We start from the raw sequence: 13,470 nt of genomic DNA, 5'->3' as shown, positions 1-13,470 counted from the left end.
TTTCCTGTTTCAAAGCAGCACCAGCACATTGTCAGGAGCCCTCTGCAGCTGCAAGGGTGACAGAGCTGGTAGTAGTGCTATGACAACCAGGCAGAAGGGTACAGAGCTCGTGAGGGAGTGAGTACGCAGGAAAGTCATGTTGCTGTTCCCTCAGGTCCTGTGGAGGAAGCCTGTCATTTTGCTAGTTATTGCTGGATAACTGGCATGACAGTTGTTCTCTTCTCCTAAATGGCAGGTCCCAAGAATCCTCCCTCTGGTGAGGTTCATATCTGGGTCAAAGACGTCAAGGACCTGCTGCAGTTGCGTCCCTCTGGAGTTGACTCCTTTGTGAAATGGTAGGTGCACAAGCATGGTGTTGGCTTTGGTCCTGAGTCACTGAGCAGTGTGCTTTCTTCCGATTTCTCAGGCTCACCTTTCTGTACCTCCATACTGTAAAACCTTCATGTTGTGTTGGGCTTTTTAGGAGAGAATTGCCCTTGCTATTCACTTGTGGCCAAATTAGGAGAATCCTTGCTGTGATAAAGCTCTTGGTCAGTTACTGTCTGTGACTCACCCAGTGATTTGCCTCAATAACATCTGAGTAAGAAGAGTAAGTGGGAATGAAGTTTTGATATGAGGTTGCTTGAAAGGTTTGTGAATTTGTTAGGGGCTTGACAGAACTGACATACTGATGGTTGCATCCAGCTCTGATATTCTCCAGAATTTAGTACGTGCAGTTTTCTGGAGCCTGCAACATCAGTTCTTCCTGTTATATGGGAGAAGGTGCTGCAAATATTCCAGAAAATCCTTACGGAGTTCTCCTGCTGAAAGGTTTGCTGCTCCAGAAGCCCAACTGACCTTTTTGAAATGCCCCCTTTGGCATCTAAGCAATGGAAATATATGAAAATAGAAATTTGTGAAAGTAATGTCAATTTTTTAATGTTAAATGTTGGGTTACAAGAAAAAAGAAATTGCCAAAAGCAGGAATTTTAAAGCAAGCACCCTCTTTTCTGAAAATGTTTGCTTTTAAAGTGAAATTTTTAAAATGAAATTTTAAAAAGCAAAAAAAAAAAAAGGCTTCCCCCAGGAATTATGAACATTTTCCATTAAATCCACAGCGATTTCTTAGGTTGAGACCAAATTCCTCCTTTCTTCAGAACGGAGGCTTGCTTAGACCAAGGAATTTTTCAGGAACAATTCAAATCTCCGGTGATGCTCAGTATTACATGCTGTATTTTTTCTCCTCTCAAAGCTATGTGCTTCCAGACACCAGTAAGAAGAGTTACCAAAAGACCCGAGTCATAAAAAGAGACACAAACCCTGTCTTCAATCACACTATTGTATATGATGGCTTTCATACAGAGGATCTAAAGGATGCTTGTGTTGAATTGACTGTGTGGGATCATGAAAAACTTACCAATCATTTCCTTGGAGGAATCAGGCTGGGCCTTGGGACAGGTAAGTAATTTTCTTTACACTAAATGAATACTGTTACCATATTGCCGAACTACAAGATATAATGGGAAGATGCAGAGCATTTTCCTGTTGGGGAGAAACTCAGGATGGGGAGTCTTGGTACTTCTACTGTGTCTTGGATGGAGGGGGCCATGCTACCATGATAGCAAACCTCTGTTCCCACCTCTTCTGCCAACATCAGCTCTAAGGTCTAGCAAAACTCAGGAATCTCCTTTGGGTCTATCAGACTGCTGTTACAGGGAAACAGGCTGTGTTACAAAGCAACATTATATTGCTGCTCAGATAGGAACTTGAATGCCATGTGGGACAGCACCACCTGGTGACTCTGTCCACATCACCTCGTCCCTGACATGCTTTGGTAACATGTTTGAAAAACAAGGCAGGCTGTATACTAATTGATCCAATAGGTAATCAGTACTGAGAGTACATCAGCTGGAATGAAATCATGGATTGGAATAATGGAGCTGTCTGGGTGCAGACTAAGGTATTAGTGTTGGTTGTATGTTTTGTTTTCATTTAGGCGATGTAGCGCTGAAAGACCTCAGCAGAGATGCCTTTTGCTCCAGTGGGAGATATCACTGTCTCTGGGAGCTGATGGCATGAGGCTCATATTTGTATTTTTATAAGTGGGATATCTAAGGTTTTCTAAACCATTGATTGTTAAGCAAGAGGGTTCGCTGAGAGATGAGAGGAAAACAGATTTTAGAATGTTGTAATAAAGGATAAGTGCTCCTTGAGGGTATTGGGAAAAGGCTTATAACAGCTGGAAGGTCTGCCTTGCAGGTGCACTTATGTATATTGGATCTGCTTGTGTTCTGTTTTCAGTCTCTCTCACCAGGAGGGTTGAGAACTATCCAGTGGGAAGGGACAACAAAAATAAGCACATAAGCAAGATATAAAAATACCAACTGCAAGAGTAGACCTTTATCTCATTGACAAGTAGTTGGCACATGAAAATCTGGTTGAATAATCAGCTTGGAATTGATGTACACACTTTTCCACTATCATATGCTTGATTCCTGTATAAATAAAATGTAGAGCAAGAGAATGTTGACAAATACTCCACCTTGTCCACAAGAAAATCCTTTCCCTGACAGGATTAAGGGAAATCCTTAAGGGTTTCCGAAAGGATTAAGGAAAACTCAAATCTCTTAGACCTTCTTTACCATTCTGAAACAGGCAGAAAGGCTTGATCCTATTATTTTCCTTGGCAGGTGATGTTCAGGGTTCTTGCATTTTGTGGTTTTTGCATTGCCTTCAGTCTGAACTCTGATGTAAAATGGAGGTCATCGGTAGGAAGAACAGGAGGTGGTTAAGGTGCAACTTGCTGAGGAGAAGTCAGCACCATTTATAGTCAGACATGACCTGCAACAGTTCCATCCCACTGAGTATTTTTGCATTCCCAACGTTGTAGTTTTCTTGTTCTTTTCAGGTTTGAGCTATGGCATCTCTGTGGACTGGATGGACTCCACGCAAGAGGAGGTGGCCTTTTGGCAGGAGATGATGTTGGCTGCCAATGAATGGATTGAGGGATTGCTGCCACTGCGCTCCCTGGCAGGGAGGAAGAAACTAAAATAACCTGCATTTGTGCCATAGAAAGGCTGAATGTGTTCATTAGCATTAGGAAACTTCCTGCACGGAGGTGATGGAGCCATCCACAGGCCTGGCAAGTGTCAGGTTATTATAAGGCAGTTGATGGACAGCACTTTGGAAATGCTAAATGTTAAGTATTAATTTGCTAACAGAGGACATGGAAGTTACCAGACTGATGCTATACTTGATTTTCACCGAGAAGATACTTCATTTGCCTTTTTATTTATCACTTATATTCAGTATATTTGAATCCCATTAAGCTCTGGGAACAATGGCAGAAGGAAAAGGAGATACAGATTTCTTCTTTTTTACTGTTTCTTGTGTCATTTTTTTTCTGTGCAGCGATGTAGTTGTGCTAAAGCAGCAGCATGGTATTATTCATATTCCCCTGCAAGTGGTACACTTTGTACTTGATGTAGAATTGCTCCAAGTCACCAGCAGCACAGTCTGAGAACGAGAGTTTTGCATTTGTTGCTCGTGATAACATGTCTCTAATGTGAGGAAAAATTGAGATCCAAGGTGAACATAAAGAAAGAGAGGACTATCTGAAGCAGAAAATGAAGCAGCCTGAGGAGGGTAACAATGAGGGATTCAATATATTCATTTCTTTCTACTTTAATATGAAAGAGAGAAGTGGTGATCCTGCAGTTAGTGGGATTTTGCAGCCCGGGGCTGTTTTCCCACAGGCTTCCTCAGTGACCTCAGGCAAGTTTCTCTATGAAAGGACAGTTTCAGTGCAATATAAACTAAAATGCTTGCCCAGATGTAAAATATAGTTACACTGCTAATGGGCCTAATCTCACCTTTGAAATGCCTTGTGTGCAAACCAATATGAAATCATGTAGGAAACAGTCTAATGTTAACCTGGCACAACGGGTCAGAAAAGAAAGGTCAAAACCACACTGGAACATGGGAGATGTTGGGAGCCAGTGGGAGAGGTGAGTAGGGAGTGAATGAATGTGAGGGGTGGCTGCAGAGCTCCAGTTGCCTGAGCTGCTGTCCTGCCCCTGCACACCCCACTGCCCTTCTGGCTTTCCTTTCACCTGATGCCTGTTGACAAGTTGTCTGTGGCTGGAATTTCCTTTTTGCCAGTGGCTCACAAGAGCTTTGCATCTGGCACATTGACCGTGGCAGAGTGGTGTTGTGAATGCATTTTGAAATGCAGCTTTGTAATTTCTATTTTGGATGTACATATTGTGATTAAATAGAATGTTTTTCTTTAGTCATCACCCGGTCTCCTTGTACCTATTTTCATCATGATCTGAGTAACAAGAAAGCAAACAAAAGAACTGTTAAGTTTTGTCTTGTCCAAATGAACCATTTTCACCCAAGGGCAAGTGAAATGTCATGAAGAAATATTTTCTGTTGCTATCCTACCCTAGATTTTAACTCTGTGGATATTCTCATGTTCTTCTTTAATGTATTGACTTTATTTAATTCAAGTTCAGTGTAAATTTTCAGCTTAGCAAAGATGGTTGTAAAGAAAAGAATGGGAAAATGTACATTTAAAATAACAGAGCTTTTCGTGAAGATGTTTGGGAGATAATCAGCAGCTTTCATGGGACAAAATAAGGAAAGAAGATGGATTTGCAATGGGAAAAAGGTAATACTTGGAAGTGTGTACCAGTTGTACTGAAATCACTAGGAGAATGTCTGTAGAGCAGCAGAATAATGACTGTCTATTGAAGGACTTGATATATATGTATAGCATGTCAGTCCAGAGATACTTTGCATGGGCTCCAGCCTGGCATGTTTTGTTCACAACGGTTTGGTCATTTATTACCCTTGTGGGATAAAATAACAATATTGTGCCTAGGATGAGAGTTTTTAGATTACTATCATCACCTGTTTAGGTGCTGAACATGTGAATGTTTATGCGCACATATAAGCGACAGGCTACAAGGAGCCCTGCTCTTTGGAGCTGTGGCTTGTTGCAGTGAAGTTACCCACAGGACTGCTGCTCTCACCCTGAGTGCTTCCCTATCCTGTAGGGTTCTGCTGGGGGGATTTCTGCTGTTGCTGTGAAATCAGTTGCCTTTGGCTCGGACAGGTCCAGGTCTCTTCCTGGAGGGTTCAGCTGACTCCTCTCCATCACAGAAGTGGATTCATCCTGCCGCCGCCTCCTTTTCTCCTCACCTGCAGTATATATGTGGTTGTGACAATGCCAAAACTGCTGGTTTTGTTAATGGAGCTAGAAATGACTTTGTTGGTATTTTAGAAAATTGGCATCTTTTTCTATGGGGTGCCAATAAGGGGGTCAGTGGGCCAGTTTCATCCCAGCGCAGTTGCTTTTATGAGCTTGGCCCAGGACTTTGTGAGCAGATTATTTTTGCATTCAGATTCTGCTGAGGATTTTGGGTTAATCTTTGGGTGGCTTGTTTGTTTAAATTAAGCCCTGATTAATTTAAGAAGCTTTCTTTGCCATTTAATACTGTATCAGAGTAAAAGATTACACTGCCAAACCACACGTGCCTTTGTAACACAGCTGTATCTGAGGTAGAAACAGCATAGCACATTTTACTGTTTCGTTTACTGCACAGAAAGCACTTTATCAGAAAGAGATTTAAGGCACTTCTGTTGTCAGTGTCATACGGAGGAATGGAAGAGCTTGTGAGAATAAGGTTAACTGCCTGTTTCTATGTAGCTTATGATGTTGACATTTGTTGTCTGTGAATGGCACATGTAACAGACTCTGGCCTGTAGGCATATATAGATGATAATATGAGCTGGGTAGTAACCTGTGAAGAAAAAAGAAAACAGATGGCAAATTCTCTAACTGTATTTGCTAGTTCATTGTGAAATGGGCTAAGGAAATACGCCATGCGTATAGGAAATGTGGTTTGTGTCTCTCATTTCCCTGAATACAAGCATGCAATTGGCAGTGACACAGTGGGAGCTGACTGCAGTCACTGAGCTCTGGCTGGGTACAGCAGTGACCTCAGGGACTGAGCAATGTAAAATGCCATATTACAGGCCAGGACCCTCAGGCACTAGCCTCTTAATATAAAATGCAAAGCTCAGTATCTACAGTAGAGGTGGGTAACTGCTTCCCTTGAGTGTCTTGCACTGGAGAGTCAATGTGCTTCCTTTGGGTTTATTGCCTTATTTATATAATGTTTTCTTGAGAATCTTCTAAGCAAAAAGAGGGAGAAAGCAAGAGTATTTCTACCCCATCAGGCAAATATAATGTGGCTGATATCCATTCAAAACTGTTCATATTGCAGGTATCAAACTGTTGAAGATAGCTTACTAGCTAACTAAAGAAGATAAAGAATCCTGAATCTTGAACAACATCTGGTGAATGAGTGTGTTGGAGGGGATGGAAAAGAAGTGTTTGAATTAATTAGCTATTACTAAATACTTACTCAGCTCTATCCTTCACCAAGACAGGAATAAAAGTGAAGTACTGTGGAGATTCAGGGAGCATATCACACTGGCTAAATAAACCCATATAGTAACATCATCTGTTGAAGTAAGAAATGCCATGTTTGTGCAGGCTTGTTAAGTCAAAAAATGTATTGAATAGACTGGTGTATCAAAACCTCAATGAATAAACACGCTTCAGTACCTGACAACTAAAAGGGAACATATTCAGCACCAGGTTAGACTGTTTTAGTTGGCTGTTTGTACTTTAATATCTGTCATGGCTTAATCCATTTTCTTTCCCACCTGGTTACTTCCCACCCCTCAGGTGTTCTGGTTGTCTGCTGTTAGAACGGATGCCTGGGAGGCGACATCCCTCTGAGCGCTGTCACAAAGGTTGTTGGAGGACATTGGGAAGCTCAAACAAAAGCATGTTTGCAAAGAGGCTGTAAGGTATGTGTTGATGGAGCCATGCTGCTCTCAGCATCACTGCTGTACAAGATCCACTGACCTGTGGAAGGCTCTTGAAACAGAAGTCCCTTCCCATGGGATCGGGCAGGAACAACCACTTTTTTCCAGGAGAAAAAGTGCTTTTTGGGAGACTCCTCTGCTACAAGAAGCACCTCTCCCAGTGACGGTCAAGGTGAAGTTTATGGGGCCACAGGAGGATGCTTGTGTTTTGGTACTGCAGTACCACCTCCTGGCCTGTCGTGAGTAGGAGATGGTTGATTTGTAGCAATGAGGCTTGAGTAAGACTGGCCAACTCAGGGGTGACTGTTCCCACTTTTGGGATGTTTGCCAGTTTTTCCTACCCTTCTGAGCACATTGATTGGAGGATGCTTGGTCAGCTCACAGCAGTGCGGAAACTGAGCATTAGCCTTCAGGAGGTCCAGGGAGAAATGGCTGTTAACGGCTTGTATGAGATCTCTTCTGAGAGAGGGATGGGCATGGTGGAGAGCTGGAAATGTCTCCTCCAGGGGCCTCACAGGAGTTCAGGAGCCCTAGACCAAGCTGCTTTTGGTTTTGCATTAACTTCCCATTTACTCAGCTGACGTCTCATGTCAGATAATAAAATCTGAATGAAGCTGGGTGACGATGTCAGCAGGCAGCAGCATTCTGGGAGGAGCGGAGAAACAAAGGAGCAGGGTCTGAGCTGTCAAGTTTTCTGGTCACACCAGGGTCGTGCTGGAGGGCTCCAGTTAGAGTTCATGCTGGAGAGGGGCTGTTGGTGGTACCATCATTTCCCTCCAAGCAACCTGAAATCAGTGCTGACTTTAAGCAGGCAGATACCTGATTTTTAATATGCTTTAAAATCGTATTATGGCTGGACATGTCCTGGGCTGTGGCAGTCCAACCTGTGTTGTAGACTCAAACTAGCCCTGCTTTAATAAATCATTTTAGGAGGAAAGGAAGGAGTCTGGAATATGAAGGCATTTCCGCTGGTCAGTTTTCTTGGCTTTTTTACCAGGAGTGCTGTCAGTGTTTAGTGAATTACTCGGCATCTTGTATTTTACAAAATGGAAAATATACAACACCACAGAGCCACAGTGCAACCCCCTGCAGCACCTTGAAGACCCCTACAATTAATCCTCAACAGGCATTACAGCTTCTGTTAAAAAGGCTTGTGTTTAGTGGTGTTGATCAGAGCAAATTCCAAGTATATTTTGCCTTTTCTCACCCTACAGACCTGGCAGTGCTGCTGCTAAACTTGAGACTCCACCAGTAGGAACAGAAATCAGATTTCATGCATCTAACAACCCGTAATGCCATCCTGCTAGTCATTAACAATCCAAAGTAGCTCTTGAGCTCTAAGCAAGCAGTCTGAGCTCTGGACTCGGAGGGGAAGCCAGGGATCTCTTTTCTGGCAACGTAAGTAGCTCAGACACCCACTCTGTGGCAAGAAAAATCACAGTAACCTCTTCTGCTCTCCTCCTCTCCCACTCACCATTACTAATTTATCCTGATTGTAATGGCTTCTATTTGCTCTAAGCAGATCCTGTTCCCTTCCTGGGAAGACTTGAACAGCTACAAGGACATAATATTCCCAGTGGAGGAGCTGTTCTTGGATTCAGGCAGACTCAGGCAGATATAATGATCTCTTGATGGAAGCCCCCCTTTTTCGATCACCCAACCCATGACCATTTTAATGTGATTGTAATCTGAAATAAGACACGGGGAGCTGCATCTGGAGTAAGCCACTCCATCCATAGTAATGACCTGACGTTTAATTTATTGTCACAGGGAAACGTTTTGCAAATGATTCATGTCCCTTCAAAAACCCAGCTGATGTGTGTGTGCAGGCTCTTGGGGCTGGAGGCTATGTCATGGGAGTGCTGTGTGGCACCAGAGGGTGGCTCTGCCACTGCAGGGATGCAGGGACAAGCTCATCCTCTGTGCACATCACACTATAGGAGAGTTTAATCTTCCCTGTCCATTCAGTTTGCAAAGCAAATGCTAACAGTGTCCTGGAGCACTGTTGTTGACTCAAGAGGCTTTGCTGGTTATTTCTGAAGTTTCCCTGCCTTGGTGTCTCTCCCACATTCTCCCATTGGCACAGATCCTGGCTGGCTTTGTAGCCATGTCTGTTAAGCTCCTTGGGAGGAGGCAGAGCCTCCTTCTGATAGGATAGAGCAATTCAAGCTTTCTGGGACAGGTGCTCTATGCTAGGCCCTTTGTTCCTCTGCAGCTGAGGGAGAGAGCAGTAGTGGTGGAGGACAGTTCATCCCATCAAGCTGAGTGGGAGAAATAGCTCTTAAAATGTTCTTGCCTCTTTCTGTTGGCTACAGAAGGAGCATGGATGCATAGTGTAGAAGAGACGCTTAGATATGTATTAATGGGGGACCAGTAATGGGACAGCCAGCATCACTCAGCCATGACTATATTTATCAAGCTTGTGCCTGCTCTACTGCTGTTGATTTAATCCCAGTGGTACCCCTGGAACCTCAGCCAGCATGCTTGGTGTGCAGTACTCCATCACACACTAGAAGCATTTTGCTGACAGGTTGGTGTTTGGTGACAGAGGTCAGACAAGTTTCCTGGGGACAGAGTCTGCCAGTCTGCCACAGAAGTCCACCACTACAAAAGACACTTTAGCCCAGCCAAAAGCTAAGGTGGCACAGAAGCTTCACCATGTGCCTTCTGGCATTCAGCCCTGCCTGTGCTTCCCTCCTGCTACTGCTGTTGGAGGCTGTACGGCTGTCACCTCATCACAGAGTCCTAAATTACACTTCCAATGCCTGCTGTCAGCTGGGCTGTCAGTTCCTGAGCACCATGTCATGCTTTGGCTTTATGCTTGTCTGCACCACCCGGACTAACTGTGGGCATCATATAAACAATAAACACTAATTCACCCAATACCTTCCCTCTGTCCTGGGCACACATCAGCTAGTCCTGGTGTAATCACGTCTCTGTCAACAGTGTAATCATCTGTCTCCATGTCACATCTCCTGGACAGGCCTAATTTAATGGGTGTTTTATCGAAACTAGCTAATAAATTGTTTGCTGTGTGTGGTTAGCCCATCACCTCGTAATCATCACCCCTCAGCATGCCCATCACCCTCATGTGTGGCCTGTAACCATTTTCAGTGGGTAGCTGGTCTTTGGCCTGGCTGGTAGCACACACTGGTAGGGCTGGGCTTGGATGCAGTTCATCCCTGCAGAGATGAGTAGCTCCATTGCGAGTGGGGCTGGAATACAAAACCCGTGAGGGCTGGGGATGTCAGCCCATGGGTTGGGGTGCTCTGGTTCACCTGTGTGCTGCTGTCGCTGCACCTTCCCAGGTTTGGGAGCAGGCTCGGGCTGCCTCGGGCAGCTTCTGTGCAGCCAGCCCTGCAGCCAGGGATTGTGTTGGATTGATTGTTTTTTGTATCCTTGGAAACTGAAAGGGCATTAAAATTGCATGGGGCATGCAGTGGTGATGGGCTCTCCTCCTCATAGTGCTGCCACTGGCTTGGAGATGGCTTCAGCCTCCAGCTGGCAGCTATGGGGCTGGTTCTGGATCAAAACTAAACTCCAACTCAGCTATTGTGAGGGAAGTACCCTGTGAAATGCAGGGGGTGTCTCACTTACAGCTATCCCTGACCATGGCTCAGTACATTCTCTGCTTGTGGCCTAGCCGCAGTGAGCATGGGCACCATGGCAGAGAGCTTCTGCCCAAGAGGACCTGCCTGCCTTGGAACCATCCTGCCCCAGCCACAGGGCTGCTGAGGCTGGCACTGGGCTCTTAGCATGGAGTTGCATGGTTGTGGTTGCTGCTGTTTAGAGCACACACGGCACTTACCATCCACCAGCGTGAAATGGGTTGGAACTGGCCTCACACAAGCCCCTTCTGAGTATCTGCTTAGGGCTTCATCATCTGACAATTAAAAGAAGTTCATGTAATTGGGCTGGGAGAGAGACTACAGGCAGAGCAGGGGAGCAAGGGAGGGGTTTTCCAGCCCTCGCACCCTTTTGTCCCAGCTTCCTTGTGTTAAAGTAAATGTACTAAATTAGAAGTACCCACTCCAGTGGCTGATGCATGGATGTTTTTCACCTTGTGCAGGAGCTGCACTCAGGTGTGCATAGGTGGCCCTTGGGAAGGGCTTTACCCCTTGTTCGGCTGTACACAGTGCAGAGCACGGGAGCTTCCTTTGACCTCTTGTGACAGCACCAGCAGCTGGGTTGGATTCTCATGGGTGCTGCTGCAGATGCCAGAGCTGGGCTCGTGTGTGTCAGCGTGGGCTCAGCCATGCCCAAGCCTGTGCTGAGGTGGTTTTCAGGCAGCAATCCTGCAGCACTAGCAGCTCTGAGGAGAAAAACTAAACTCCAACTGAACTAGCAGCTGTGAGGAGAAAGCGGCTCCTCTGGAATCACCCTTGGGAAGGAGCAATGACAGGCTGCCACCAGTCTGGGGGCTGCTCCAAGTGCACACATGCTTCTACTGCTTCCCACCAGCACCTGCCATCCTGTCCCCAGCCAACAAACCTGTCTTAGCACCTAATCTAGGTTAACTCTTTGTGTCTGTCTTTCAGATACCAGATTTTCCATTTGCTACAATGGTACCAGAACAAAGGCTCTCCCAGGATCTCATTTTCTCCAGCCTTCTCGGTTGCTGCTAATTAATAACGTGGCTGCCTGGTCATGCAGTGTGTGTTCATCTGTATGCATGAAAATAACATCAGCATCATGGGATCCTGTGAGTTTATTTGCTGAGGGAAACAGGTCCCTCATGGTATGGGAATTCCTCTGGCTAAGACAGCTTTTGCTGGGTACCAGTGCACTCCTTGGTGCTCTCCCTGGCTCCTCACAGCCCTGCAAGGCAGGGAGCTTCAGGTGTTCCCTGGCATAGCTCACCCCACTGCCATGGAATGTCCACTGGCACCTCTGCCTGCAGACACCTCCTGGAGATGCCACTGTTGGTTGACCTGCAAATCGACCATCAGTGGCATCTGGTGGTGGAAGAAAGGCAATATGTGTGCATATGCGTGGGGAGGAAAGAAAAACAGTTAAGAGAAACCACAGTTTATTGTGGGCTTGACTAATGGGCATTGAACACCGAGAAATCATATGGTAAAGTGCAACAGATCCCCATGAAGCACCGCTGGCAATGACTCACTGGTTAATATACTGCTAACTGGGATTTATAGGTTTAATATTTCTCAGTTGCACCTTTGTTGTTGTTCAGACTGCTTCATCAGTTTTCTTTCCTGTCCTGAGGTACATTAGAAGAGCAACTTTTGGGGTTGTTATTTCTTAATATGCATATTTCAAAGGGTATTGGAACAATTGCTTGCCATTTATTCCTCAGGACTTGAAATGGTCTCTTTAATGTTCTAGTCCAATTTACAAGCTGGCTAACTATCTCATACCTATAATAATGTCTTTTTTTGAGGATCTAATGAACATAATAGCCACTGTGATTGTGTTTATTTCAATAGTGGTCATGCAGGATGAACTATTAATGAAACTAACTTCAATTAAAAGAAAGCACACCAATGCTTTCATAAATTTATAAAAGGAAGTGTCAATAATCCTTTTCTTTTTTTAATGTTTGACTTAATACAGACATTTTAGTCACTGTTTTTAATAATATACCTGCTCATTTTCCCTTCCAGAGACCAAAACTGCGCTGGCAAGTACTGAAGCAGCAGGTGCTTTTGCTCAGCTGTATCCCACAGAGCCACACTACCTGTTTGGGACAGACCGATCAGAACTGGGACTTACAATCCAAGGCATCTGTGTATAAACTGTGCAAGGTATGTTTGCTGCTGAGGTTCCTGAATGCTGTGCTTCACCCTGTGGAGCCACAAACCTGCTTGAGCAGAGCAGAGGGAAATGGGCTTGATAGGATTTGTGGAATTTAGGTTGCTGTGTAGTTAATGTCTGTAACTATTCATTTTTGAGACGATACACCTCATATATATATGCATACACACATATACTGTTCATACACACATGTGGCTCTGCTGGGTGTCATAAGTCTGCTAGTAAGATATCTTACCACTACCATTGTCCCCTTCCAGACAAGGCTTCAATGATACAGGTGACCGGTGCCCAGGGGGGCCGTGCTGAAGCTCCCTGAAAGTGCCAGGATCACTTTGGGCTCTCCATTAGCTTTCAATGGGAACGAAGCTCCCGATGCAAAGGTGTGAAGCGAGATCTCTCAGAAACGAGACTCGGGTCTAACGCACCCCGCTAGAACCCCTCACCCAAGGACGGTTAGTGCTGGCCTGTGCTCCTTCGCTTTGGGGTCCGACTGGCGCTCTGCTGCCCCCCGGCTTGGCACGGCTCCCCTCAGCCCGGGGCTGCCCCGCACGGTCCCGCCCCGCCCCGCCCCCGCCCGGCTCCCGCAGCGGCCGCGTTTCGGGGGTGGCGGCTCCTCCCGGCAGTGCGGTAGAGCGCGGCCGCCATTGCACCACGGCGCGCCCCGCACTCGGCCGCGCCTCCGTCCCGACACCCGGTACCGGCACCAGCACCGGCGGGGGGCGGGAGCGCTGCAGCCACAAGGAACGGCCGCCGCGGCGCTGCGGGGAGAGCCGGCTCCGCGGCAGCGCGGGAGCGGGCCCCAGCGCCGGAGCCGGG

The 13,470-nt window shown here is 45.9% G+C and overlaps 1 protein-coding gene across 1 annotated transcript in view; it reads left to right on the top strand.

The window, feature by feature from the left end:
• LOC308224774 (synaptotagmin-like protein 2) overlaps positions 1-4,147 on the top strand; it is a 73,298-nt gene extending 69,151 nt beyond the window's left edge. Inside the window, exons 16-18 of the mRNA XM_080624980.1 lie at positions 236-335; positions 1,232-1,437; positions 2,888-4,147. Coding sequence (XP_080481106.1) covers positions 236-335; positions 1,232-1,437; positions 2,888-3,033 — 452 coding nt within the window. The 3' untranslated portion in view covers positions 3,034-4,147. The remainder of the gene's footprint in view (positions 1-235; positions 336-1,231; positions 1,438-2,887) is intronic.
• The last annotated feature ends 9,323 nt before the right edge of the window (positions 4,148-13,470 follow it).

This window comes from Psittacula echo (assembly GCF_963264785.1).
Source record: "Psittacula echo genome assembly, chromosome: 8".
Taxonomy (NCBI): domain Eukaryota; kingdom Metazoa; phylum Chordata; class Aves; order Psittaciformes; family Psittacidae; genus Psittacula; species Psittacula echo.
Note: the sequence above shows the minus strand (reverse complement) of the source record. Positions and strands in the feature narration are given on the sequence as shown.